Source organism: Takifugu rubripes, chromosome 17 (genome assembly GCF_901000725.2).
Source record: "Takifugu rubripes chromosome 17, fTakRub1.2, whole genome shotgun sequence".
In the NCBI taxonomy this organism is placed as follows: Eukaryota; Metazoa; Chordata; class Actinopteri; order Tetraodontiformes; family Tetraodontidae; genus Takifugu; species Takifugu rubripes.
This window is the reverse complement of record NC_042301.1, coordinates 4214100-4236417: the sequence shown is the minus strand read 5'-3', so window position 1 is coordinate 4236417 and position 22318 is coordinate 4214100. Positions and strand designations below refer to the sequence as shown.

General features: G+C 41.3%; 2 protein-coding genes across 4 annotated transcripts; both read left to right on the top strand.

The window, feature by feature from the left end:
* Positions 1 to 1182: 1182 nt before the first annotated feature.
* Positions 1183 to 9624, top strand: LOC115253220 (coiled-coil domain-containing protein 40-like). The gene is made up of 17 exons (XM_029850449.1): positions 1183 to 1208; positions 1832 to 1896; positions 2112 to 2195; positions 2725 to 2944; positions 3056 to 3213; positions 3301 to 3423; positions 3715 to 3836; positions 5093 to 5336; positions 5415 to 5597; positions 5801 to 6046; positions 6125 to 6338; positions 6431 to 6600; positions 6783 to 6874; positions 6963 to 7077; positions 7533 to 7727; positions 7811 to 7969; positions 8043 to 9624. The coding sequence occupies exons 2-17, from the start codon at positions 1849 to 1851 to the stop codon at positions 8310 to 8312; spliced, it is 2643 nt and encodes an 880-aa protein (XP_029706309.1). The 5' UTR covers positions 1183 to 1208; positions 1832 to 1848; the 3' UTR covers positions 8313 to 9624.
* A 1889-nt stretch (positions 9625 to 11513) lies between these two features.
* LOC115253382 (coiled-coil domain-containing protein 40-like) lies at positions 11514 to 22005 on the top strand. 3 transcript variants are annotated; one of them, XM_029851511.1, is made up of 18 exons: positions 11514 to 11623; positions 11724 to 11834; positions 15292 to 15352; positions 15438 to 15521; positions 15668 to 15884; positions 16047 to 16204; positions 16290 to 16412; positions 17940 to 18061; positions 18262 to 18505; positions 18593 to 18775; positions 18854 to 19099; positions 19177 to 19390; positions 19468 to 19637; positions 19844 to 19935; positions 20033 to 20147; positions 20451 to 20645; positions 20719 to 20877; positions 20951 to 22005. In XM_029851511.1, the coding sequence occupies exons 2-18, from the start codon at positions 11830 to 11832 to the stop codon at positions 21191 to 21193; spliced, it is 2631 nt and encodes an 876-aa protein (XP_029707371.1). In that variant the 5' UTR covers positions 11514 to 11623; positions 11724 to 11829; the 3' UTR covers positions 21194 to 22005. The 3 variants fall into 3 exon arrangements, with proteins under 3 accessions (XP_029707371.1, XP_029707372.1, XP_029707373.1); XM_029851512.1 differs by having other exon boundaries at positions 11535 to 11623; positions 11742 to 11834; XM_029851513.1 differs by lacking the exons at positions 11514 to 11623; positions 11724 to 11834 and adding an exon at positions 15076 to 15179 and having other exon boundaries at positions 20951 to 22004.
* Positions 22006 to 22318: the final 313 nt, after the last annotated feature.

Below are 22318 nucleotides of genomic sequence, written 5' to 3'. Positions count from 1 at the left end.
CAACCTTTGGCTCATCAAGAGCCTTTCCAGGTTTAGGGATCGTATACAGGCATGTGGAGGTCACACACACACACACACACACACACACACACACACACACACACACACACACACACACACACACACACACACACACACACACACACACACACTCATTTTTCCACTTTCTATTCTGAATTACCTTTAGGAAATCCACAGAGTTTTGGATCAGCTCATTCCTTCTCTATGCTTTTGAATCTGATTCCTAATCCAGGCTGTAGTGGGTAGAGGAGCACACTTTTGTTTTATTGAATTTATTTAAATTACACAATATAGTCGAAGTTTTGAATTGGAATGATTCTTTCACAGGGATCAAGGATGTGTGATTTAAATGTTTTTTATTTTTATTTTTGGAGCGGTATAATTTACAGGGATGCCCCCCCCCCCCACCAACTTTTGCGCAACAACAGTAACAAGATACAGTGAGGTGTTTTAGGCCGTCTCGGAAAGTCTGGCTAGAGTTTTAAGGTATGCATTTAGATTATCTTACATTTCCTGAAGACATAAGGCTGAAACATAAAAATACCAAGGAGGTTTCATGAGAACGAGCCAATGTAGGAAAACAGAAAGCACACAGGCAATGAAGGTGAGGGAGGAGTGAAAAAGAGGAAAAAAGTCCAAAGGCTGGGGAGATGGTGTGTGTGTGTATGTGTGTGTCTGTGTGTGTGTGTGTTTGTAACAGGTGATTCATAGTAAAAGAGCTTGTTTTTTTAAGGGGAGGAGTGCTCTGCTGCCTTCTCAAGGGTGCCCCAATAGGGGAGCTAATGGTCTGGTATGTCACACAAAAAAGCACCTCTGGAATTTGAGCTCACAGCATTTTCAATGTTAAAAACTACACCATTTGTAAAAGAGTGGTATTCTTTAAAATGTTATATGTTGCAGACGTTAAATAAACCCCAAGACCCCAATTAATCGAGCGCCAATATTTGGTGTTATAGCACCATGTCAAAACAATGAAAACAAATTACTCATCTGTAATTTCATGAATGCATATTACTTGCAAATAAAGGGGCTCGAATCAATAAAACAATATTTAAAGAAGAAACTAACATTTGAAACATTTATTTAGTAAAATAATCAGACACCTATCTGTTCGGTTCCTGACCAGCGGAAGTGTACGGTTGCTAGGCAACCTTTAGTTTGCGTTTTTCGGCGAAAGCAGACGCGGGGTGAGTAATTAACCGACATTTGCCTCGATTGAAATCAATATAAGAAATAGTTGTGTTTCATTTTAGCGTTTCTATCTTCACACATCTGCAAAAACAACTGCAGTGACACAAAAAGCAACATTAATCACAAAAAGGCGTTTTGGGATTTTTAAGAACATTTGCGTAAATTAACTTGCGTAAATTAGCACAAGATAGCGAATGTTTTATATTTATCAGTCTTACTTTTTCCTCAAAATTCGCTGCAAGATTATTATTATTATTATTTAGAAAATAAGGATATCAGGAAATAGGCTTCTCAAAACTTATTTTGAAAGGATTGCACCGGAATTGCACCATTTTCTCGCTACAGAATTTTTATTTACTTTTTACAGTAGATTTGATTAATATATTGTTTATGTCTATGCTGCTATTACAATCCAATTTCCCTTCGGGGATGAATAAAGTAAATCTTGAATCTTCAATAAAAAATAAATACGTTATGATCTTACAGTTTCATAGGAAATTTCAGTAAATTCGTTTTATGCCATATACTATAACTCTTTCCTGTGTGCCTTTCAGTGATACTGTTAATACTTACTTTTGTAATTGCTGCCAAACAATAGAAATTATTTTCTGTGTTTCAGTTCAATACAGAGAGAAAATGAAAGAGGAGGATGAGCAGGAATTGATTTTCCTGGACACTGATCATGTCAGTATGCTATTTTTTCTTCACTATTTATAAAAGCACTGATTATAAACAAGAAATGTATTCTACTGATCTTAAAACAGTAATTGTGTGTGAAGTTATATATATCTTCAAACATTCTAATTAACCATTACATTACTTGGCATTTAGAATTGTGCTGACTGATAGGATTTAATTAATTTTAAAATGCAATACTACACTAACATCTCCCTTTGCAGCCCATGGTGCTCAGATACCAGGAAGGGATGAAGAAGCAACTAAGACATTACCTGGAAAAGTTAGAACTGCAGATAGAAGAGAAGGTTTGTATGTGTTGTGCTTTTCCTGGTCTCCGTCTTTATTTGTGTCCTCGGGATTTGCGGCTGTAAACCATAAACGCCAGCTTTAAAACACGGGACAAACTGTACAAACAAAAAAACAACGCACAGTGCAACAGATGTAAATCCCTACGCACAAACCAGAGATTCTCTTGATCTCTTATCGTGACCTCAAAGCAACAAACTGACCAAAAGGGTCAGGATCGGCTGGAAATTAGTTTAACATGAAGACCACAAGAGGGCGCCAAGCCCGCTTGTAAGGGCGCAGACCTCAGCCAAGCAGGTCATTTCCACAAATATACAAATTGTGTAAATTACAGTCACAATATGGACTGTAATTTACACAATTTGTATAGTATATACATATAGTAGTAAAACAAGTTTACATAACATGGTTAGTTGCTTTATGATTAAAGGAAACTTCGTTGATAGCTTTTTGAGCTATTTTGCTGACAGACCCTTGAAGATTTGTCTCCTGAACCCTGAACATGTCCTTTCGTATGTCCCTACATAGAGAGCAATCAAGAAGGTTCGTGAAAGACATTCTCAAGAGCTGCAAGTTGATGTGTTGAAGAATTTGAAGGACCTCTCCAGTAAAAAGGCCCAACTTGAAGAATTAACTGTTATTGCTGAGAAGGCTAGAGAAGAACACTTAAAAGTTCAGGATAAGCTTGTAAAAATTAAGACAGAGTATGACTCGATGAAGCACGAAAAGAACAAACTTGAAAACGATGGTGAGTGTGAGTGGGATATTTATGAGCTTAGCTGACCTATAAAACAAGATCAAATGCAGTTGTATCAAGCAAGGGCTTTAATTAAACAATAAGTCTTTGTTCCTTTTTCAGTGAACCAGAAGCTGGCAGAACTAGATGACCTAAACGTTAAGCTCCATTACACACAAAAATACAGTGAAGCCCTGCATGGGGATGTTAAAGCAAAGAAGAATATCAATCAGAAAACTCGAACTCAGAGGAAAAGAGCTGAGGAGCAGAAGTCCCAGCAGGTAACGCCAAGGCTGATATTGGACATACACACAGCCACACTGGGATTGATTTAATGTTACTGGTTGAACATCTGCATCTGTCATCAGGATCTGTGTGTAGAGCATCTGACAAAGGAACTGGAGAGAGTGATTGAGGAGATAAAGATGTATGAAGTTCAGATTACTGCTCAATTAGAAAAGAAAGAGAGAGCCAAAAATACCAGTTCTGAGGTAAGGACATCACCAAGAATAAGTTGATTTGCTTATTAATCCAACTGTTTTGACAGATAATTCTCACCCCTGTAAGTGACAAATATATACACCAGCTTCTGAAAGGATTCGGACTAATGTCGAAAGGGTTCTCCTTCATTCCAATGTGCAGGGGAAATGTCTCGCCCTGCTTGGCATTCCAGCATTTACTGGTGTTACTGGTGCACGGTGTACAGCGCCCTTCCTCATAGATGGACTTCTGGTCCTCTTGAGACAAACTAGCAGTGATGACATGTTTTGTGTTATTTGTAGGCTGAGATGCTCCTGGAGGACATGCTTCTGCAGCATAAATGGATACGGCAGCAATGGATAAACAGTCTGCAGATGATGGAAAAAACTGTTGAGAAGCGTAATGCAATGCAAGAGGCTGTGAGGTAAGTATGAGGACAAGGCGGCCTGATTAAGAATATTATTAACCCACTGCTCCTTGTGTATGCCTCCATCCATCTCCCTTTATCTGGGACTGGGTAGTCTAAGCAGGGAAACCCAGACTTGAAGCTGGACACGTCCTCCAGCTCTTCTGGGAGGATCCCAAGAGGTTACCAGGCCAGCTGAATGACAGAGTCCCTCTGTTGTGGCCTGGGACTTTCCTGGAGTCTCCCCCTGGAGGGACACACCTGGAACATCTCCTGAGGGACCTGTCCAGGACGCATTCAATACAGATACCCGAACCACCTCAGCTGGCTTCTCTTGATGTAGATGGGTAGCAGTTCTATGCCCAGTTCCTCCTGGGGGACAGAGGTCCTTACCCCATCTCTAAGATAGCACCCCAGCACCCTGTGGAGGAAGCATGACCCAAATATTCATGACCATAGGGAAGGGTGGGAAGCGCTTTGCCTTTTTGCAAAGCTCCTTCTTTGCCATGACAGACCGATACGGTGGCTGCAGGATTAATCGCCTGTCAATCTCACACTTCCCTCACTTGTGAAAAAGTCCCCAAAGTATTTAAAGTCCTCCACTTGGCCGCCACCCTGGTCTGCCAGTCCAGAGGTACTGTTGCCAACTGCCAAACAGTGCTACACAGGCGTGTCAAGACAGCCAAACATCCAGAGATTTGAGGTAATCAGTGCAGATTTTACCACTGAGGAGCTTCTGAACTGCCTCTTGGACTTCACTTTGAGTGATGAATGAGTCAATCTCTGGCTCCTTAGCCTCTGCTTCCTCTACAGAAGGCGTGGCAGTAGGATTGAGAAAGTATTCCTTCCACTGCCCAACAACGTACCAAGCAGAGGTCAACAGCTCCCTCTTCCACTGTAAACAGTGTTGGTGGAGCACTGCTTCCCCCTCCTACTGTTTGCCAGGATTTCTTTGAGGCTGACTGGTAGTCTTCCTCCATGGCCTCCCTGAGGTTCTTCCAGACCCGAGTTTTGCTTCTGCCACCACCCGATGTGCTGCATGTCAGCAAATGTCAGCTGTCTCAGGAGCCCCCCGAGCCAACCAGGCTGCTTCAGATTGACAGAATCCCTTATTTTATTACTCGTGTGTTCAAATACACTTATATTTAAACATCACGCATGGGTGAGGAGAACAAATGTAAACTATCATTTAAAAATATTGAAAAAGGCATTCAACAAAAAAGACACCTTCTTTTGTTGGGGTATTTTTTCTACTGTTGTCTGTGTTCCCCCAGTGGTGCAATGCAGGAAGTGAATCTTTTGGATGGAGAGATTCAGAGGAACAGGAAATCCAACAATGAAATGCAGGAGAAGAATGAAAAGCTCACTATGGAGTTGCAGATGGCTCAAATACAGTGTGAAGCCATCAAAAGGACAATTAATAAGAAAAAGGATGAAGAAGAGGTGCTGCTGGCCCAGTACAGTTCTTATCAGGGCTCCATAAAGCAGGCAGAAAATACTCTCCTTCATCTGAAGAAGGTTGTCAGAACATACCTAAGAACATTTGTTCTTACTCTATAATATACATCAATCTCTCCAAATCTTTCATCATTACAGGAGGCCAGCGCTGCCCAGTCTGTACTAAACAATCATAGGAAGCAGCTGGAGAAAGAAAGTGCGCTACGATTAGATTTGGAGGGTAAGATTAGGACCCAAATGCAGCAGATGATTATCCACAACAGGACTGCCAAGAACTACCAACAGCTCTTTGGCAAACTAACTGACACCAAGAACGAGAAGGTAAAAATTGGGATTAGACATTTGTCAGACACTGTTTGTGTTGTTGTGTATTGCATCCGTGCATTGTTAAACACTCAATCCATCTGTCACTTTTAAATCACAATCTTAAGAGTGTGCCGGTATGACCTGACCAAACATGGACCCGGACATGATATACTCAAAACTCATGACTATCCCATGTTTTGACTCTGGGCCACATGTAGATGTGTCAGCTGTTGCAGCTGGAGAATGAAATAGCTGCAGTAGAAAACAAGAAGATCAAAGTTGCAAGAGATGTGGATGCCCTGAACATCACCCTGGAGGACCAGGAGAAGGAGATTGCAGAGAAAACCAAGCACAATACATCATGTGAGTCTAAGATATGTTCACGTAATAAAGAAATCGAGCAGAACCAGCGGACAATCCAAAACATGAAGAACAAGATGGCAGAGATTGCAGCCAGGACTGGGGTGAGAAAAAAATAGGACGTATTTCTTCCTATTTGTTGTAACCATTGAATTCAATGATTTCCCTGCTTTCGTGTCCAGAATGAGGACCTTAGTCCATACGAAACCAAGATACTTAATTTAAAGGAACAGAGGAGGGAGCTGGAGGAAACCATGAAGAACCACACCCAGCTCTGGTTAACAAAGCAGGAGACTCGCGTGAGACTGACCCTGGAATATGAAGCCACCAGCAAAGTCACGCACAAACTGCAGATAGAGTACACCACCCTGCAGAAGAAGAAAATGCGTCTAGATGGTATTCAAAATAACCCCCTTTGGGAGTGAAACTATGTGTTACTGTGCACCCTTCTGCACGAGCTGCTCTCAACAATATAGTCAACCCCCCAGGTCTGATGGACATTGAGAACCGTGAGCTGAAGCAGCTTCAGAACAAAGCCAAGGCGCTCACCCGTAGCCTGCAGAAGCTCAACATTCAGATAGACGACAACGGGAAACAGAGGATGCTGCTGGAGGAGAAGAAGATGATGATGGAGATGGACTTCCTCGGGAGAATAAAGGTATCATTATTTTGGTGCTGATGTTTCTGTGTTCTTGACTGTTTTATAGCGACGACAGGACCGACTCACCCCTATGGAAACATTAGTCTGATTTCAGATCAGCGATGAATTCCTGCAGTTTACTTTTTTTTGCAGCTGAACTGTTTTTCCTCCTTAAAATATATTTTAACTCTGATGTAAAGGAAGCAGAGCAGGCGGCTGCCAGCATTCAAATGAAATACAACAGGACTGAGGAGGAAAAAGAGAATCTTTGCAACTGTTTGATGGAGTCTGAGTAAGTCTCTCTCTCACTCTCTTGTTACCAGCCAACGGGCAACATTTTATTTAGTGATTATTAATTATATTCGTATTGTAATAAACAGATGGCAGAAGTTGTTGTGGGAGAGAAAGATACAACTCGCGAAAGAGACTCGCTCAGAAATAAAGAAGCAAAACGAAGAACTCCAGAAGTTAAAGATGGTGGTGCGCAAAAAGGAGGTACAGTATGTACATCTATCATTTCTTTCCACGTAAGGTTCTCCATAGTTGTGTTGTCATAGTTATTTGAACAACAATCTCTATCAGTGGCAAAGAACTGATGTAAGAGTAAAACTAAAGCCCCTTTGTTTCTCTCAGAGGCCATCCTGAGACTTTTGTTATATTTTGCCCTTGACTGGTAGGTCTATCTCAGATCAGATTCATTTTCAATGAGCAGCAGGTTGTGTACCCTGGCTTTCACCGGTCTGTGTTGGAGGGTTTGATACTGAGATGTACACATGCTGAGATCAAAACATGGCCTCATTTACATCAAGCGAATCTAGTTTCCAGGCCGAATGAGACCAAATTGCCTTAATTACTCCTGTTTCAGATTTTAGTGCCACTAGATTAAGATGGAAGCTAAAACTGAAAAAGACATTTTTTTTTTTTACTGTGTATCCAACGTGGGGGCGCAGACGCAACTTAACCAGCAGGTTAAAGAAGGAGAGAAGCTGATGAAAGAGAGTGAAGCACTGGCAGAGCGGTGGGGCAACATCGCTGAGCGCCGCCTGGTCCTGTGGCACACCTCTGACAAAATCAAACACAACAGAAAGTGTGAAATGGAGCGCACCCACGAGGCTCAGAAACGGAATCTCACAAAGATGAAAAAGGTGGGAGCCAGGAACCGACAGGTCTATTTACATGCCTACACACCCCCTTTCAGGCTTTCTCACAAGGAATCGTGTGTTTTCAGCAACTAAGCGCTTTGGATGAAAACCTCAAGGAGCTAAAGCAGAAGAAGACTTTCATTGTGGAGGATATTGAGAAGAAGAAGCAGGAAGTGACAGAACACCACCTTAAAAATGAAGCATTTGATTCTGAGATAACAAAACTCCAAGATGACAAAGAGAGGGTGAGGATCGCATGTTGTGCAAAGTCCTGCAGTACTTCAGCGATGAACCATTGTCCCCCTCCCTTCCCACCAGAGCCTGGTCCTCACAGAGGCCCTGCAGAACTGGGCCAAGCATCTAAAGATGTTGCGTGATGGCACCTCCAAGCCTCCCACCAACACAGAGGCAGTCACTGCAGCTTTCAGTAAAGAAGTGGAGAATCTGCACTCCCTTTACGAGAAGGTGCAGCACATCTGTCGGGAGTGTCCAGAGAACCGGGAAGAGCTCAGAAGGTTGAGAATAGCTCTAGAAGCACACATGACGTTCCTGACCACTGCACAACATGCCAGACATGGTAGTTGTTAAATTTCCATCTACTGACCTTCTGTGAACGACTGCTCATTAGCATCACTTATTGTCCTTATTATGTGTCCTTGACTCCACCATGGGTTTTCCCCACTGAAAAACCATCTGTCCTTAAATTTCTTTATAGGAGTTGGCTTTCAGGTGAGGCTCAGGAAAACAGACCCTTGAATTTCAAGAGCAGATCGTTGTTTATTCCAAGCAAAGTGTCCAGACACCCCTAATGTTTTTTGTTGAGTTCCATTTGCACTCTGGGGATGAAAAATTGCAGAGCATCCAGAGATTAGAGGTCGTGTTACATGCTTTTTTGTTAAAAGACAAGACGGACAGGAGAGATCTCTCCCCAGAATGGTTGTGCAAGCTAACACCAGTGACCGAAGCATCGAGCACATAAAGCCGGGTACACGAAGAGGGTACACAATGGTGAGGAAGGGGACCACAGTTGGTCATTAATCGTACACTATATAATCTGGTACACGAAAATGAGAAGCACTACAATATACTGAATTTTCTCTTTAAAAAACATATCCTATATTAATGATAAAAACAATTGTTGTGCCTGCATAGTACTGCAATATATGACAGTGTCATCAGCATAAATATGGAGTTGGGAGATCAGTAAACAGCAAATCCTCAATTTGAACAACTCAGGTTCTATTCTTGAGATTATTTGCAAACCACCCAGCTTGTTGAGAAAGATCAACAGCCGAAAGACTTGAAATAATGTTATTGACAGTAACAATGCCTTTGAGAAATCAATTAAGAGGGATATTGTTTCCAGTTGAACTTAAGTTTACAACCTTCCTTTTAATGCTACTGACTGAAATGGTGACAATAAAGTAGGCGGAGAGACCTGGTCTTTTACCTGGTCACCAACCGCAGATGAATGCACCTTTGCTGGGACAGACTTTGGAGAATCTAGAGATTGGTTTGTAATTGTTTAAAATCCTAAATTAAACTCCATGTAAGAGGGGGTAATAAGGGCAGCTTTCCAGTTCGGGGGATTTGATTAAAAGTTACCTGTGCCAGCTGGTTTTCTAGAATTGAGATTAAATTATGGTTTCAGGCAGAAACTGGACAGCAAGATCACTGACTGTAGGCACATTTACAAAAAACTGAAATGTGGAAACTTGGTCGCCTCCTAAAACTAATTACATAATCAAGTGGAGGAGCATTCACATTTAGGCTACTTACATTATAGATATGAATAAAATGGGATGTTATCTGATTTTAATATTTTATGTCATTGTTCTTGAAATATGGTCATTTTTTGACTAAAAATTCCAGAGATTTGTTTATACAAATAAAACCCTTGAATTGAACCCTTCTTTGTCCAGAATCAATTAAATATTTTATGGTTTTATTGTCAGTTATGGATTTTATTATTAGCCTGGAGTATGTCGTGAAACAAGAAAAGACAAGAAGTGAAAAAAGGCACAGACCGGAGGTATGCAAGCTGGTTAGTAAAGCGCAGAATCAGGAGAACTGGGAGTCTGGAATTCTCAGGCTACCACTGGCAAAGGTGAAATGACCAGACGCTGGACAGCAGGTGTTGGCTGCTTAAAAGGTCTGCTAACCGATTAGCCGCAGGTGTGGAGGCAGGCAGCACGTGTGGTGGCTCAACCACGCCCTCTAGTGGAAAGTCAGAACATCACAAACCGAACACAGACCACAAACAGGATCATAGTAAATGACAATGGTGTTCTGACCTTTTCTTCCCGGGCTCAATAAATGAGGTTGTAATTGCAAAATGACAACTGCAGTTTTTTGAAAATTATACTTCTGGTTCAAAATATCTTTTTTTAATCCTAGAAGAGGCACTCATTTCAGTTACCCTAAACAAGCTGTCAATCAAATCAAATCAAATCAAATCAAATCAAATCAAATCAAATCAAATCAAATCAAATCAAATCAAATCAAATCAAATCAAATCAAATCAAATCAAATCAAATCAAATCAAATCAAATCAAATCAAATCAATCTTTATTTATATAGCATCTTTTACAATAAAAATGGTTTCAAGGCGCTTTCCAGAATCCCAGGGCCTAACCCCAGGCAAGCAACAGTGGCAAGGAAAAACTCCCCTTTAACAGTAAAATTTATGTTTATGCTGGTGCAGTTTTGGTGCACCTGGGGGTGACTGCTTCAGTCCACTGAATTTAAGTTGTTTTGATGCTGTTTTTTTTATTGCGTACCTGCTTTTGTTCTCACTTTTTTTCTTATACTCACTGCTCACCCAGTGATAATCTTTATGACCATTTGCCATGCCCCTTATTTATCTTCTTTGTACTTAACTTATGTCGGCTGATCATGGTGGCACCTTAAATCTAGTATTTGGAATGTTAAAGGTCTTAACCGTCCAATTAGAAGTAGGAAAATTCTGGCATTTATTAACTCTTAAAAAAGTCAATATTCCATTAGTCCAGGAAACCTATTTGATACCAACTGAAACTGAGAAACTTTGCATGGACTGGGTGGGTCATTGCTTTGCTCTGTGCGGCAATAGCCAGTGTGGGGGGCAATTCTAATTCATAGGCATTTACAGTTTATTAAGGAGGAAGGATGTATTTTGCTGCTCCTAAAAGAGATTCAAGGCCAAAGGGTTATACCAGCTAATGTGTATGCCCTGAATATAGATGACCCGGTATTTTCTGGGCAGCTGGAAAACAAGCTCCGAGATATGGGAGACTATGCTCTTTTATTGTATGTAACCGTGTACCAAGTTTCTTTGCTTTATGATCAAAGCTCTCTCTCATTCATCTTCATTTTGGTTTAAAATCAAAGCCAGCCCTGGCCTTTGACGTTTGTATCTACTCCACCAGCATGATTTATTTGGCTTAAAGTTTATTTCTTTGGAAATGGATATTTAGCATGTAAGCACATTTCTGAGGAGGGGGGTGGGGGGGCGCTTGCTGTTACTGTTATTTATATATTTGTTAATTTTAACCCACTGTTTTTTTAATTTATCAAATTCCACTTGTTTTATTTTCTGTTTCATTGCAAAACACAAAGGAACTGCTCACTGCTCATGAAGATGTCAGTATAATGTTTGTGAGGTGGCAGAGGCTTGTAGCTACAGAAGGATGTATTATTTACGTTTGTAGGACCTTTTGAGTATTAGCGATCTGTTCAGTTCAAAATTTGGTGCCAGTACGACAAAGTGTGTAATACTTATAAAACACGTCTGTTATCAGGATCTGCATGTAGAGCTTCTGTCGAGGTAACGGGAGAGAGTGACGGAGCAGATAAAGATGTGTGAAGCTCAGACTATTGCTCACTCAGAAAAGAAAGAGAGCGCCAATACCAGTTCTGAGGTAAGGACACCATTGTGGAACCAGAGACCATAGCCCATAGCTTAGCCTCTTATCTTATAATGGAGACTGATGCTGGAATTGCTCATGTATTCGGACACAGAAGCATTTAACTGTACAGATGGCAGATCAAACGAGAGACGACGGGCTGTGGAACTTTCTTCGACAACGAGGCATAAGAGAAAAAAACATAGTCCAAATGCAACAAGATGAGGTAACGCGGATTTCAACAGAAAATATTTAAATTCATCTTTCTGTCAAGCTTCAAATTCATCTTTCTGTCAAACTTAAATTGAAATACTCATTATGTCCTGCCTTGAAATCCATTTTCGGTAAGTTTTCATTAAAATGTGCCACCTTTGTTCCCAAAGCTACCCTTAAATCCTAATAGCTAAATCCTAATAATTGATTTGATACACTAATATGTATTGTAAATTGGTTCATTGCCTATATTTTAGTGTTTAAATTTGGCGGATGGACTCAATAACATGACGTAATCTCTGACAACCGTAGCAGTTAAATCTGCTATAGTCACTTTTATTTCTTTTAATTAAATGCGTAACAAATAATTGTACCATAACATGGTAAGAAAAATACTTTTTCTTTACAGATTTACACATCACTCATCATAGATTTAGAGGATGATTTGCTTGCATGTTATATACCCGTTTTTGGGGACAGAACTGCCACAAGACAATACTGTCTCGATAAACTGCAAAAAGAAATGTGGACAGCAACAGTGAGCCGTGACGAGGAACCTGAACCGGAATTGTTGCTTTCAGGTGTACTAACAGAAAACCACTATCAATCTAAAAACGCAAAGAGTTCAATAAAAATAGAGTTCGGGTGGATCCATGAGGGAAAATATATGAGAAATTGTTGTGGAGGGGGCATCAAGGTACTTGAAGTATCCAAGGATTCAACCAGAAAAGATCTTGCGTCCCATGCAAGAAAGCTGTTTTTTCCAAATGAAAATTCAAGAAATGGAAAATGGGAGCACTTTCAGCACAATATTTTTGACTTCAAGGAATCCAAAACTGATGAGAGCACTACTGTTGGTGAGTTGACCAGACAGTCCCAATTTGGGATTTTACGGTTTTACCTCAACACGAGTTCCATAACGTTTCCTGACACTGAGATGGACAGCAAGCTAGAGAGACATTCTGAAACTCCTGAAGAGCAGCAGAGACTGGCCTATTCTTATGAACACCAGGATAACCCACTTAGTGCAGAATCATCTAGAACACCTAAAGATTCCCCTGTTGATTTGGATGTTGTTGAACCTTCCTCCCAGTCTTATGATTCAGAAGCGTTTGAAGGTCTCCCAGTATATGAACCCATTAATTGGAACATGGATGATACTGTTCCAGTTTTGTTTCCTGCGGACGAAGTCTTCAGTGTACCCTCCACATCTACCTCTAATTTAGATGGCCATGTTCAAGAAACTGGCCAAATAAGTTTCGTTGAATATCAGCAACTCCATGTACGGATTAAACTTCACAGAGCAAATCTGGTAGACGAAATGATTGGCCAGTTCAAAAATGAGGCCATTCTTAGCTACCATTTAAAGTACAGTTTCTTTAATGAAAGAGGTGCTGATGCAGATGGTTTAGCCAGAGATGTTTATGCTGCTTTTTGGACAGACTTCTTGGATTGTGCAGCAGAGGGGGCAGAAATGAGAGTGCCAACCCTGTCTCCAAGATGGCAGGAGGAAGAGTGGAAGTCTGTGGGACGAATATTGGCTAAGGGATTTACGGATCAAGGATATTTCCCCTTGCGTTTTGCCCCAGCATTTACAACAGCATTGATATTCGGAGAGCATGCTGTGTCTGCAGAGTTACTGTTTGAATCATTGCTGTTGTATCTGAGTCAATGTCAAAGAGATCTCATAATGGCTGCCTTAATGGACACGGACAGTCATAACCAAGATGACTTATTGGACCTACTAGATCAAATGGGGGTTAAAGAAGTCCCCGCCAAAGACACTCTGAAAGCAGTCCTTCTTCAACTAGCACACATAAAAATGATTCAGCAACCAAAGTATGCGCTTGATAACATGTCTGCAGCCGCAGGGCTATCCCTGCGGGCCATCTTACCCACGACGTCGGATATACATGACATGTATAATGACAAAAAGCCAACTTGCACCAAAGTCCTGAAGATGATTAAAGCATTTCCACTGTCTTCAGCTGAAAGACAAACCCTTGGATTCCTACGTCAGTACATACAAGAATTGGATGAGGTTGGTCTGAGAAAGCTGCTGAGATTTGTGACAGGATCAGATATAATCTGCGTTAGTAGAATCCACATTACTTTTACAACTCTGGAGGGCCTGGCACGGCGACCTGTTGCTCACACCTGTGGATCTGTTATGGAGCTCCCTTGTACATATAAGTCCTACCCAGAGCTACGTGACGAGATGGAGAATGTACTGACCAGCAACTACTTGAACATGGATATTTTGTAGACAGAGAGTACACATCATCTGCACAGACTGACAAGATGATCTTCTTTGGGCCAATATAAAATTCAGTTCACTCATGAACTTTGCGAATGTTTGTTATGTCCACTTTTTGAAATATGAATGCAGATAAATAAAATAAACTTCAAAAACATGATCTCGATTGTTGTGCTAACAAAAATATTAAACTGAGCCTTGCAAATTTTGCCTGCATTTTCAAACAAGGTTACAGCAAGTTCATGACTTTATTAAATGCCAAATACTGTAAACCTCATCAGGAGCGGATGCTTTGCAGTATACAAGTAGCATAGAAAAGAAGTGTGGAGTTTAGAGATTAGTATTTTGAACAGTAAATCTATTTGAAGCTTTGGAGCAGCTCCGGTTCTACATGCAGGATTGTTTTTAAACCACCCAACTGCTTGTTGAGAAAGACCAATAGCTGAAGGAGACTTGACTAAAACACCATGCCTTTGAGAAACCAATTAAGGGCAGATTGTTTCCAGTTGAGAGCTGGCGTTGTGTCATGACCTTCACAGTCCTGACTAAAGTGGTGACAGTAGAAAGGGTGGACAGAAATTCTTTTATGTGTTCACTCACCAGAGCACCGTCAGAATTCAGAGATCAGTTTACAGTTGTTTAAAGTCTTAGGCTCACTGGCTTTTTGGGGGGATTTAAGGCAGATTTCCAGTTTCGGGAACTTCATTTAAAGTTATCTGAGCCAGCCGGTTTTCTAAGGTGCTCTGAAGCACATCAGTGCCTGCTTTTAAGGAGTTTTAAAAGTTAACATTTGTGTTGAGGAAATATAGACATTTGAAAAATCAATGACTAATCAAAAGAGAAATGTTATGTAAATTTTATTTTAATTAAAAAAAATGTTGCATCTAAGATTAATATCTCTTATTCACCCATCATGTCGAACAATAAAACAGAATGGGCACCGCAGAAGGAAAAGTCCACCTGGCTTTGATGTTTGGATTTCTCTCAAACATCAAAGCCAGTTCTGGTCTTTGAGCTTTAGTGGTTGCATTAACCTTAAAATTTGACCGGTAGATTTGGTTTTAATATTTATTTGAATCGGAATCCGAAGACATTTAAAAGGTAAGTAATTTTTATTTTGTTTCTTTTTGGGCGGGATTTGATTAAGTAGTTTGAGTTTTCTACATATTCTATGCCTGAATTTAATTCTAATGTTTTATTTTTTGTGTTTCAGGGGCCAAACAACAAATATGGAGGGAGATACAAAGGAATTGCTCACTCCTGATGATGGAGATGTCAGTATAATTTATTCAATAATTTTTGCAATGACTATTGAGAAAGTATATTTATGTTACTCTTGTCTTTGTTTTCTCTTTGCAGCCCATGGTGGTCAGATTCCAGGAAGTGATGAACAAGCACCTGAAAAATTACCTGGAAAGGTTAACAATGGAGCTGGGGGAGAAGGTTTGAAGCTTTTCCTGGTCTTCCTCCCTTAAAAAGGAAAAATCCTTCCATCGGCCTTGGTCCCGTGTCCACTAATATAAATTTTTGCTCGACGTTTAAACATCATATTTGACTCAAACCTTGTCTTTTTTTACATCCTTGTCCAGAGAAAAAGCGGGAAGGAGCAAAAGGCCTTTCGAGACATAGAAAAGGATATTGGGAATTTAAAGGCTGTCATTGCCAAAAAAAAGGACCAGCTTGACGAATGCATGGCTGTAGCTGATACGTCCAGAAATAAATGCTTAAAAGCTCAAAATGAAGAGAAAAAACTGAAGAATGACTTAGACAAAATCAGGAATGAAAAGATCAAGCTTGAAAATGAAGGTGACAGCGAACTCTAACATTCATACCCAAAGACTTTATTGAGCTGTTAGAGGCCTTCACAAGGCCCAAGTTTGGTCCTAACCTTTGACCTCCAAAACATCATAGAACATGTTCGTATTGAGCTATTCACTTAAATCAGTGTCATTTGTTTCTTTTCTGTAGTTAACAAGAAACAGGCAGAACTTGATGACCTACATCTCAAGCTGCTTTACACTCAAAAATACAATGAAGCCCTGCATATGGACCTTAAAGCGAAGAAGAATACAATTCAGGAAACTTCGCTTCAGAAGAAAAAAGCTGAGGAGGAGAAGTTCCAGCAGGTAACGGCCAGGCTGAAGTTGGTCATACACACAGCCACGCGGATTCATTTAATGTTTCTGGTTGAACATCTGCGTCTGTCATCAGGATCTGTGTGTAGAGCGTCTGACAAAGGAACTGGAGAGAGTGACGGAGCAGATAAAGATGTATGAAGTTCAGATTACTGCTCAATCAGAAAAGAAAGAGAGAGCCAAAAATACCAGTTCTGAGGTAAGGACACCATGGTTGAACATAAACAACACCGGGGTGAATACCTCAACACATGGTCATACTTTTAAAACTTGTATTTGTCGCCACTTGTATTGGGGCTTATCACCACCGAAAAGCCTGACTCGCCATACAAGACCACAAACGTGACAAAAAGCCCTTCTCATTTATTTACATTTACATTTAGCAGATGAGGGGTATCATCAACTCAAACAGGATGGGGTGCAGACCCCGCTAGTATTCTGGAGGTCAGCATCAGTGTCTCGAACTTAATGCCAGCAGCTACTGGTGGCAAGTTGAGCTCGATAAGTAGTCAGGTGATGTGGACCTGCCTTGGTTGTTGAAGGACCAGACATTTCTCCGTATTCTGGACCATCTGAAGTATGAGATCACAGAAGCTTTTACCTGCTGAGTTGGGAAACGCCTGATTTAGGAAGGTGTTTTTGCAAGGTTAATTTGGATGTGGTGATCCAACATATCCATGCGAATGTCTTTGAGGGATAGTTTGGGATTTTCTATGAGACTGAGGGTTCATCTGGGGGAAAAATCAAGTACAGCTTGGTGTCATCTGCATCGCAGTGATATGAAAAATCATACGAGCTGATAATTGGGCCTGAGGAGGTTGAATGTTGTAAAAAAAAAACTGTCAAGGAGTTGGTGGGTTTCTTGGGGAACAGACTCTGTCAAATGAAGAGCTGCTTGGTCTCCAACGTCCTTTCCTCCTTTAACTCTAAAGGTAGTCTTGCCTTGCAAGACCACAAATTCCAACACCAGGCCAGTAGGTGGGGCCAAGACAAACACCTTCAATGCAGGTTTGCTTTGCCTGCTACATGCTGGAACACTGGGCATCAAAAAATGTAATTTCAGTAAATGGAACCATTTGCTCATCAATGCACAATTCCTGTTCTCGGCAGACTTGCACATTCTAACCTTACTTCAGTCAAGAGGGGACTGATTCGCCACAATAGATCACTTCTTTTTTGTCTGAAACATCAAGACCATTGATCTTAATGGGATTTCTTGGCTTATAAAATGATTTCTGGTCAAGGATTTTGTCACAAAAAGAACTGTGTGTATATATATACAGTATATATATATATATATATATACACACACACAATACAATTTCAACATCTGCTTTGTATTTTTGCTCCATAATGGATGCTGACTGGGCAAAGATGTAGACTGTTCTGCTTGATCAGACTTCCCCCTCAACTTCTGTATCTGTTGCAAAATCACCCTGATGTCCTGGTGGAGGGCAGGCCTCACCCGGAGGTGTCAGTCCCACCACCACACCACAAAAATGGGAGTTTATTTGTCAGAGCATGTGTTGGAGCAGCTGGACTGATGGTGTTATGATTTGATCCAAGTCTCAGTGAGAGCAAGGGTGTCTAGTGTAAGCAGAGAGGAAGTTTATTCTCTCCGCTCCAGAGCCACAGATGTCTCTGAACAGCTTTAAAAGGTTAAGGGGAAAGTGTCTCACTGTCATCGGCAAAGCTGACGTTCATGCAAATGATTGTCTTTGTGCAGGCTGAGATGCTCCTGGAGGATATGATTTTGAACCGTAAACTGGTAGAGCAGAAGTGGAAGGGCAGGCTGCGGATGATGGAAAAATCTGTTCAAATGAAGAATGCAATCCACGAGGAATTGTGGTAAGTGTGCTTGTTTTATTAATCCACAAGCACTACTGTGTATCCATGTGATGAATTATCAATATACCTGGATGACTCATATCGAAGCGTCATGAATGTAGAGATCAAATATGATCCATCATTAAAAAATAAACCGTAATCTGTATTAAACTAAACACATACATCCGTCCATTTGCTACCGTTGTCTTTGTGTTCCTCAGTGATGCGATGCATGAAGTGAGTCTCCTGGACAGAGAGATACAGATACACAGGAAATCCAACAACGAACAGCAGGAGAAGAATGAAAAGCTCGTTCTGGAGTTGCACATGGCTCAAAATGAATGTGAAAACTTAGAAAAGAAGATTGAGAGGAGAAAGGTCGAAGCAGAGGTGCTACTGGCTGAGTACATCTCTCACAGGAGGGCCCTAAAGGAGGCTGAAATTACTCTACGCAGTCTGAAGAAGGTTGTCCGGACAACGCTTTTACAACCACTTTGTGTTTCTCTATATAATATACATCTAACTCTCCAAATCTTTCCTTCATCGTTACAGGAGGCCAGCGCTGCCCAGTCTGTATTTAACAATCATAGGAAGCAACTGGAGAGGGAATGTGCACTGCAAATTGAGTTGGAGGGTAAGATTAGGACCCAAATGCAGCAGATGATCGTCCACAGCAGGACCGCCAAGAACTACCAACAGCTCTTCGACAAGCTAACGGACACCAAGAACGAGAAGGTAAAAATGGGGGCGATTGCAGGTTATTTTTATAAGTATGACGCCATTATTTACCTGGTATTTTAATTTCAAATGTAGATGTCTCAGCAGTCGGAGCTGGAGAATGAAATAGCCGCAGTAGAAAACAAGAGGACCAAAGTTGCAAACGATGTGGATGCCCTGAACGTCACCCTGGAGGACCAGGAGAAGGAGATTGCAGGGGAAACCAAGCACCATAAAACATGCGAGGCGAAACTGTATCACCTTAATAGAGAAGTTGAGCAGAACTATCGAACAATCGAACACATCAAGAACAAGATGGCAGAAGTTGCAGCCAGAACTGGGGTGAGGAAATCAGTGAAACATTCCTTCCCATCTGTTGCAACGGTTGCACTGACTTCTGCTGCCGTGTCTGTTTCCAGGAGGAGGACTATAGTCCATATGAAACCAAGATAAACGAGTTAAAGGGACAGAGGAGGAAGCTGGAGGACAATGTGAGGAACTACACCCAGCTCTGGTTAACAAAGCAGGAGACCCGCGTGAGACTGACCCTGGAATATGAGGACACCAACAAAGTCATCCAGAAACTGCAGATGGACTACACCATCCTGCAGAAGAAGAAAACCTGCCAAGATGGTGCGTGAGGCAAAGCAGCACGCAGGAGTCAGTGCTTAAGAGTTGAGCTGCTCTTAACTATAAAGTCACTCCAACAGGTCTGATGGAAATCGAGAACCGGGAGTTGTTGCAGCTTGAGAACAAAGCCAACGCGCTGAATGTCAGCCTGAACAAGATCAACACCCAGATCGACGAGAACGGCAAACACAGGATGCTGCTGGAGGAGAAGAAGACCATGCTGGAGGTGGACTTCCTCGGGAGGCTCAAGGTGCGCTTCTTTTGAGTTATTTACTGTAACAGACAGACTCATACAGACCCATACCTGATCCTGAAAGGTTTCAAACAACCCTCCATCCTTTATTGTGTCTGTATTTATTAAATCTCTGCTTTCTTACGTTGAGGAAAACTCAGACAGTATTTCTCTGTTGTTTTTTGGAGCTAAAATATATTCAAATTTCAACATAATGTTCTTAGGAGGCAGAGAAGGCAGCTGCTGAGATTCATATGAAATATGAGAGGATCGAGGAAGAAAAAGAGAGTATTTACAACTGTTTGTTGGAGTCTGAGTAAGCCCCCCCCCACACCCCCAAAAAACAGCATTTTTCCCACTGTAAATATTTTTATTTTCTGATTATCAAATAATTTCATATATGCAATGAACAGAAAGCAGATAATGCTGTGGGAGAAGAAAATACAGCTCAAAAAAGAGGCTCGCTCAGAATTTGAGAAGCAAAATGAAGAAGTTGAGCGGTTGAAGCTGGAGCTTCAGAACAAGGAGGTGACGTGTGGTTTGTCTTTATCTTTACCCAAAAGCTGTTAGAGAAAAAGACAAGGCTGTGTTAACAAAGAAGGAAGAAAGAGAGTGAAATGGACTGTTAAAACAGTCTCAAATTATTAATATAATAATGTGTATCTATATAATAAGTGTTAGTTTATTAATTCCAGTTGTATTATAGTACATCTATTATGTCATTTCCTGAATTAGACCAAGTGACCACACAGTTTTTAAATGTTGAAACTCAACAAATACATAGTGTGTGTGTGTGTGTGTGTGTGTGTGCGTGCGTGTGTGTGTGTGCAGTTACAACTCAACAGAAAGGTGAAAGAAGGGGAGAAGCTGTTAAAAGAGTGTGAAGCAACAGCGGTTCAGTGCTGCAACATCTTCGACCGGGTCATGGTCCTGAGGCACACCTCGGATAGGGCCAAGCACTACAGAAGTATCCAAATTGAGCGTTCCCTCGAGGCCCAGAAACGGAATCTCATAAAGATGAAAAAGGTGGGACCCGAGAACTTGCAGGCCTAGATCCCCCCTCCCTTTCAGGGTTTCTCATGAATACGTGTGTTTTCAGCAACTGAGAGATTTGGATGCAGAGCTCAAGGAGCTAAAGCAGAAGAAGACTTTCATTGTGGAGGATATTGAGAAGAAGAAGGAGGAGGTGACAGAACACCACCATGAAAATGAAGCGTTTGAATCTGAGATAACAAAACTCCAAGACGACAGAGAGAGGGTGAGGATCGCATGTTGTGCAAAGTCCTGCAGTACTTCAGCCATGAAGCATTGTCCCCCTCCCTTCCCACCAGAGCCTGGTCCTCACTGTGGCCCTGCAGAACTGGGCCAAGCGGCTGAAGATGTTGCGTGATGGCACCTCCAAGCCTCCCACCAACACAGAGGCAGTCACTGCAGCTTTCAATAAAGAAGTGGAGAATCTGCACTCCCTTTACGAGAAGGTGCAGCACATCTGTCGGGAGTGTCCAGAGAACCGGGAAGAGCTCAGAAAGATCAGAATAGCTCTAGAAGCACACATGATGTTCCTGAAGATTTAAGGGGCATCGCAAAGTGTCACCTGTACCTGTCTCTCTCCATTGTCCAGGACAATATCGGCCATTTCCACTGCTTATAAAGTGTCCTTTGCACAGTGAAACTGACAACATCAGCAAGAAAAATCTTTAAACTGTGGAATGAGGACCTTTATATGATGCTAGTAACACTGAATGGTTGTTAATAAAACTAGCCATTTTCTTTTGTGCTGAGCTAATACAGCCAAGGAAATTAGGTTTATTTCTTGAACAGAATACTTATTCGCTGTTAAACAGGCCCTATAAAAGCTACAAAGAATCTACTTTGTTAAGAAGCGGTGCTTGCTGCAGAAACATGCCGTCCTTTTTTGATCAAACGACATCCAACACTTGGCAGGTATGAAAAGGCAGCTATATGAGTTCATCCCCCCTAAAAGAAGGACAGATAAAGGACAGATAATAGACTAAAGTGGAAATATTCATCTTTCTAGTCAATACCCTCAATCATAATTATTACAATACACAATAACTCTATCCTCACTATTTCTAACTGCACCACACGTCAAACTGTTTTTATCTTATCTAGGAATTAGAAATCAATCACATTTGTATCCCGTGCACGGCCAGCAGAGTTATTGTGAACTGCAGACATGCATTGTGATCAAGTAAACAATGCTGTATGCGCACTACGGTGCCGGTTGGGAAGCCACATTAAATGAGGTGCGGCGGGAAAGTACAGATGTTTGCATGTTTGTTGTGTTGCTTGTGTATTTACTTGTGTTTTAGTGTAGCACATAATGTTTACATTAATCAGAGTCTGAGAGAATGTTTTGCAGTTGGGTTCTTTAAAAACGGAGATATTTCTTCACCATTTAAAGGCTGAGAACACATCAAACTCAACCCTTGTGAGCTGTTTTCTGCCCTTGAAAATAGTCCATTACAACGAGCATCCGCATGATTCCCACGTGTGACTTAAAGGAAAAGATAAGAGTCGCTTTCCCTCATGTGTTTGAGCCTATAGACGGGGTCTGTAGAACATTTGACCGTGTGTGTGCGCGTGGGTGCGTGTGCTGGGTTTAGCGCTGCAGCGCTGTGACTGCTGACCTTCTGCCGCCTGAACTGTAAATCGTTGTAAACGTTGCTTTTTCATCT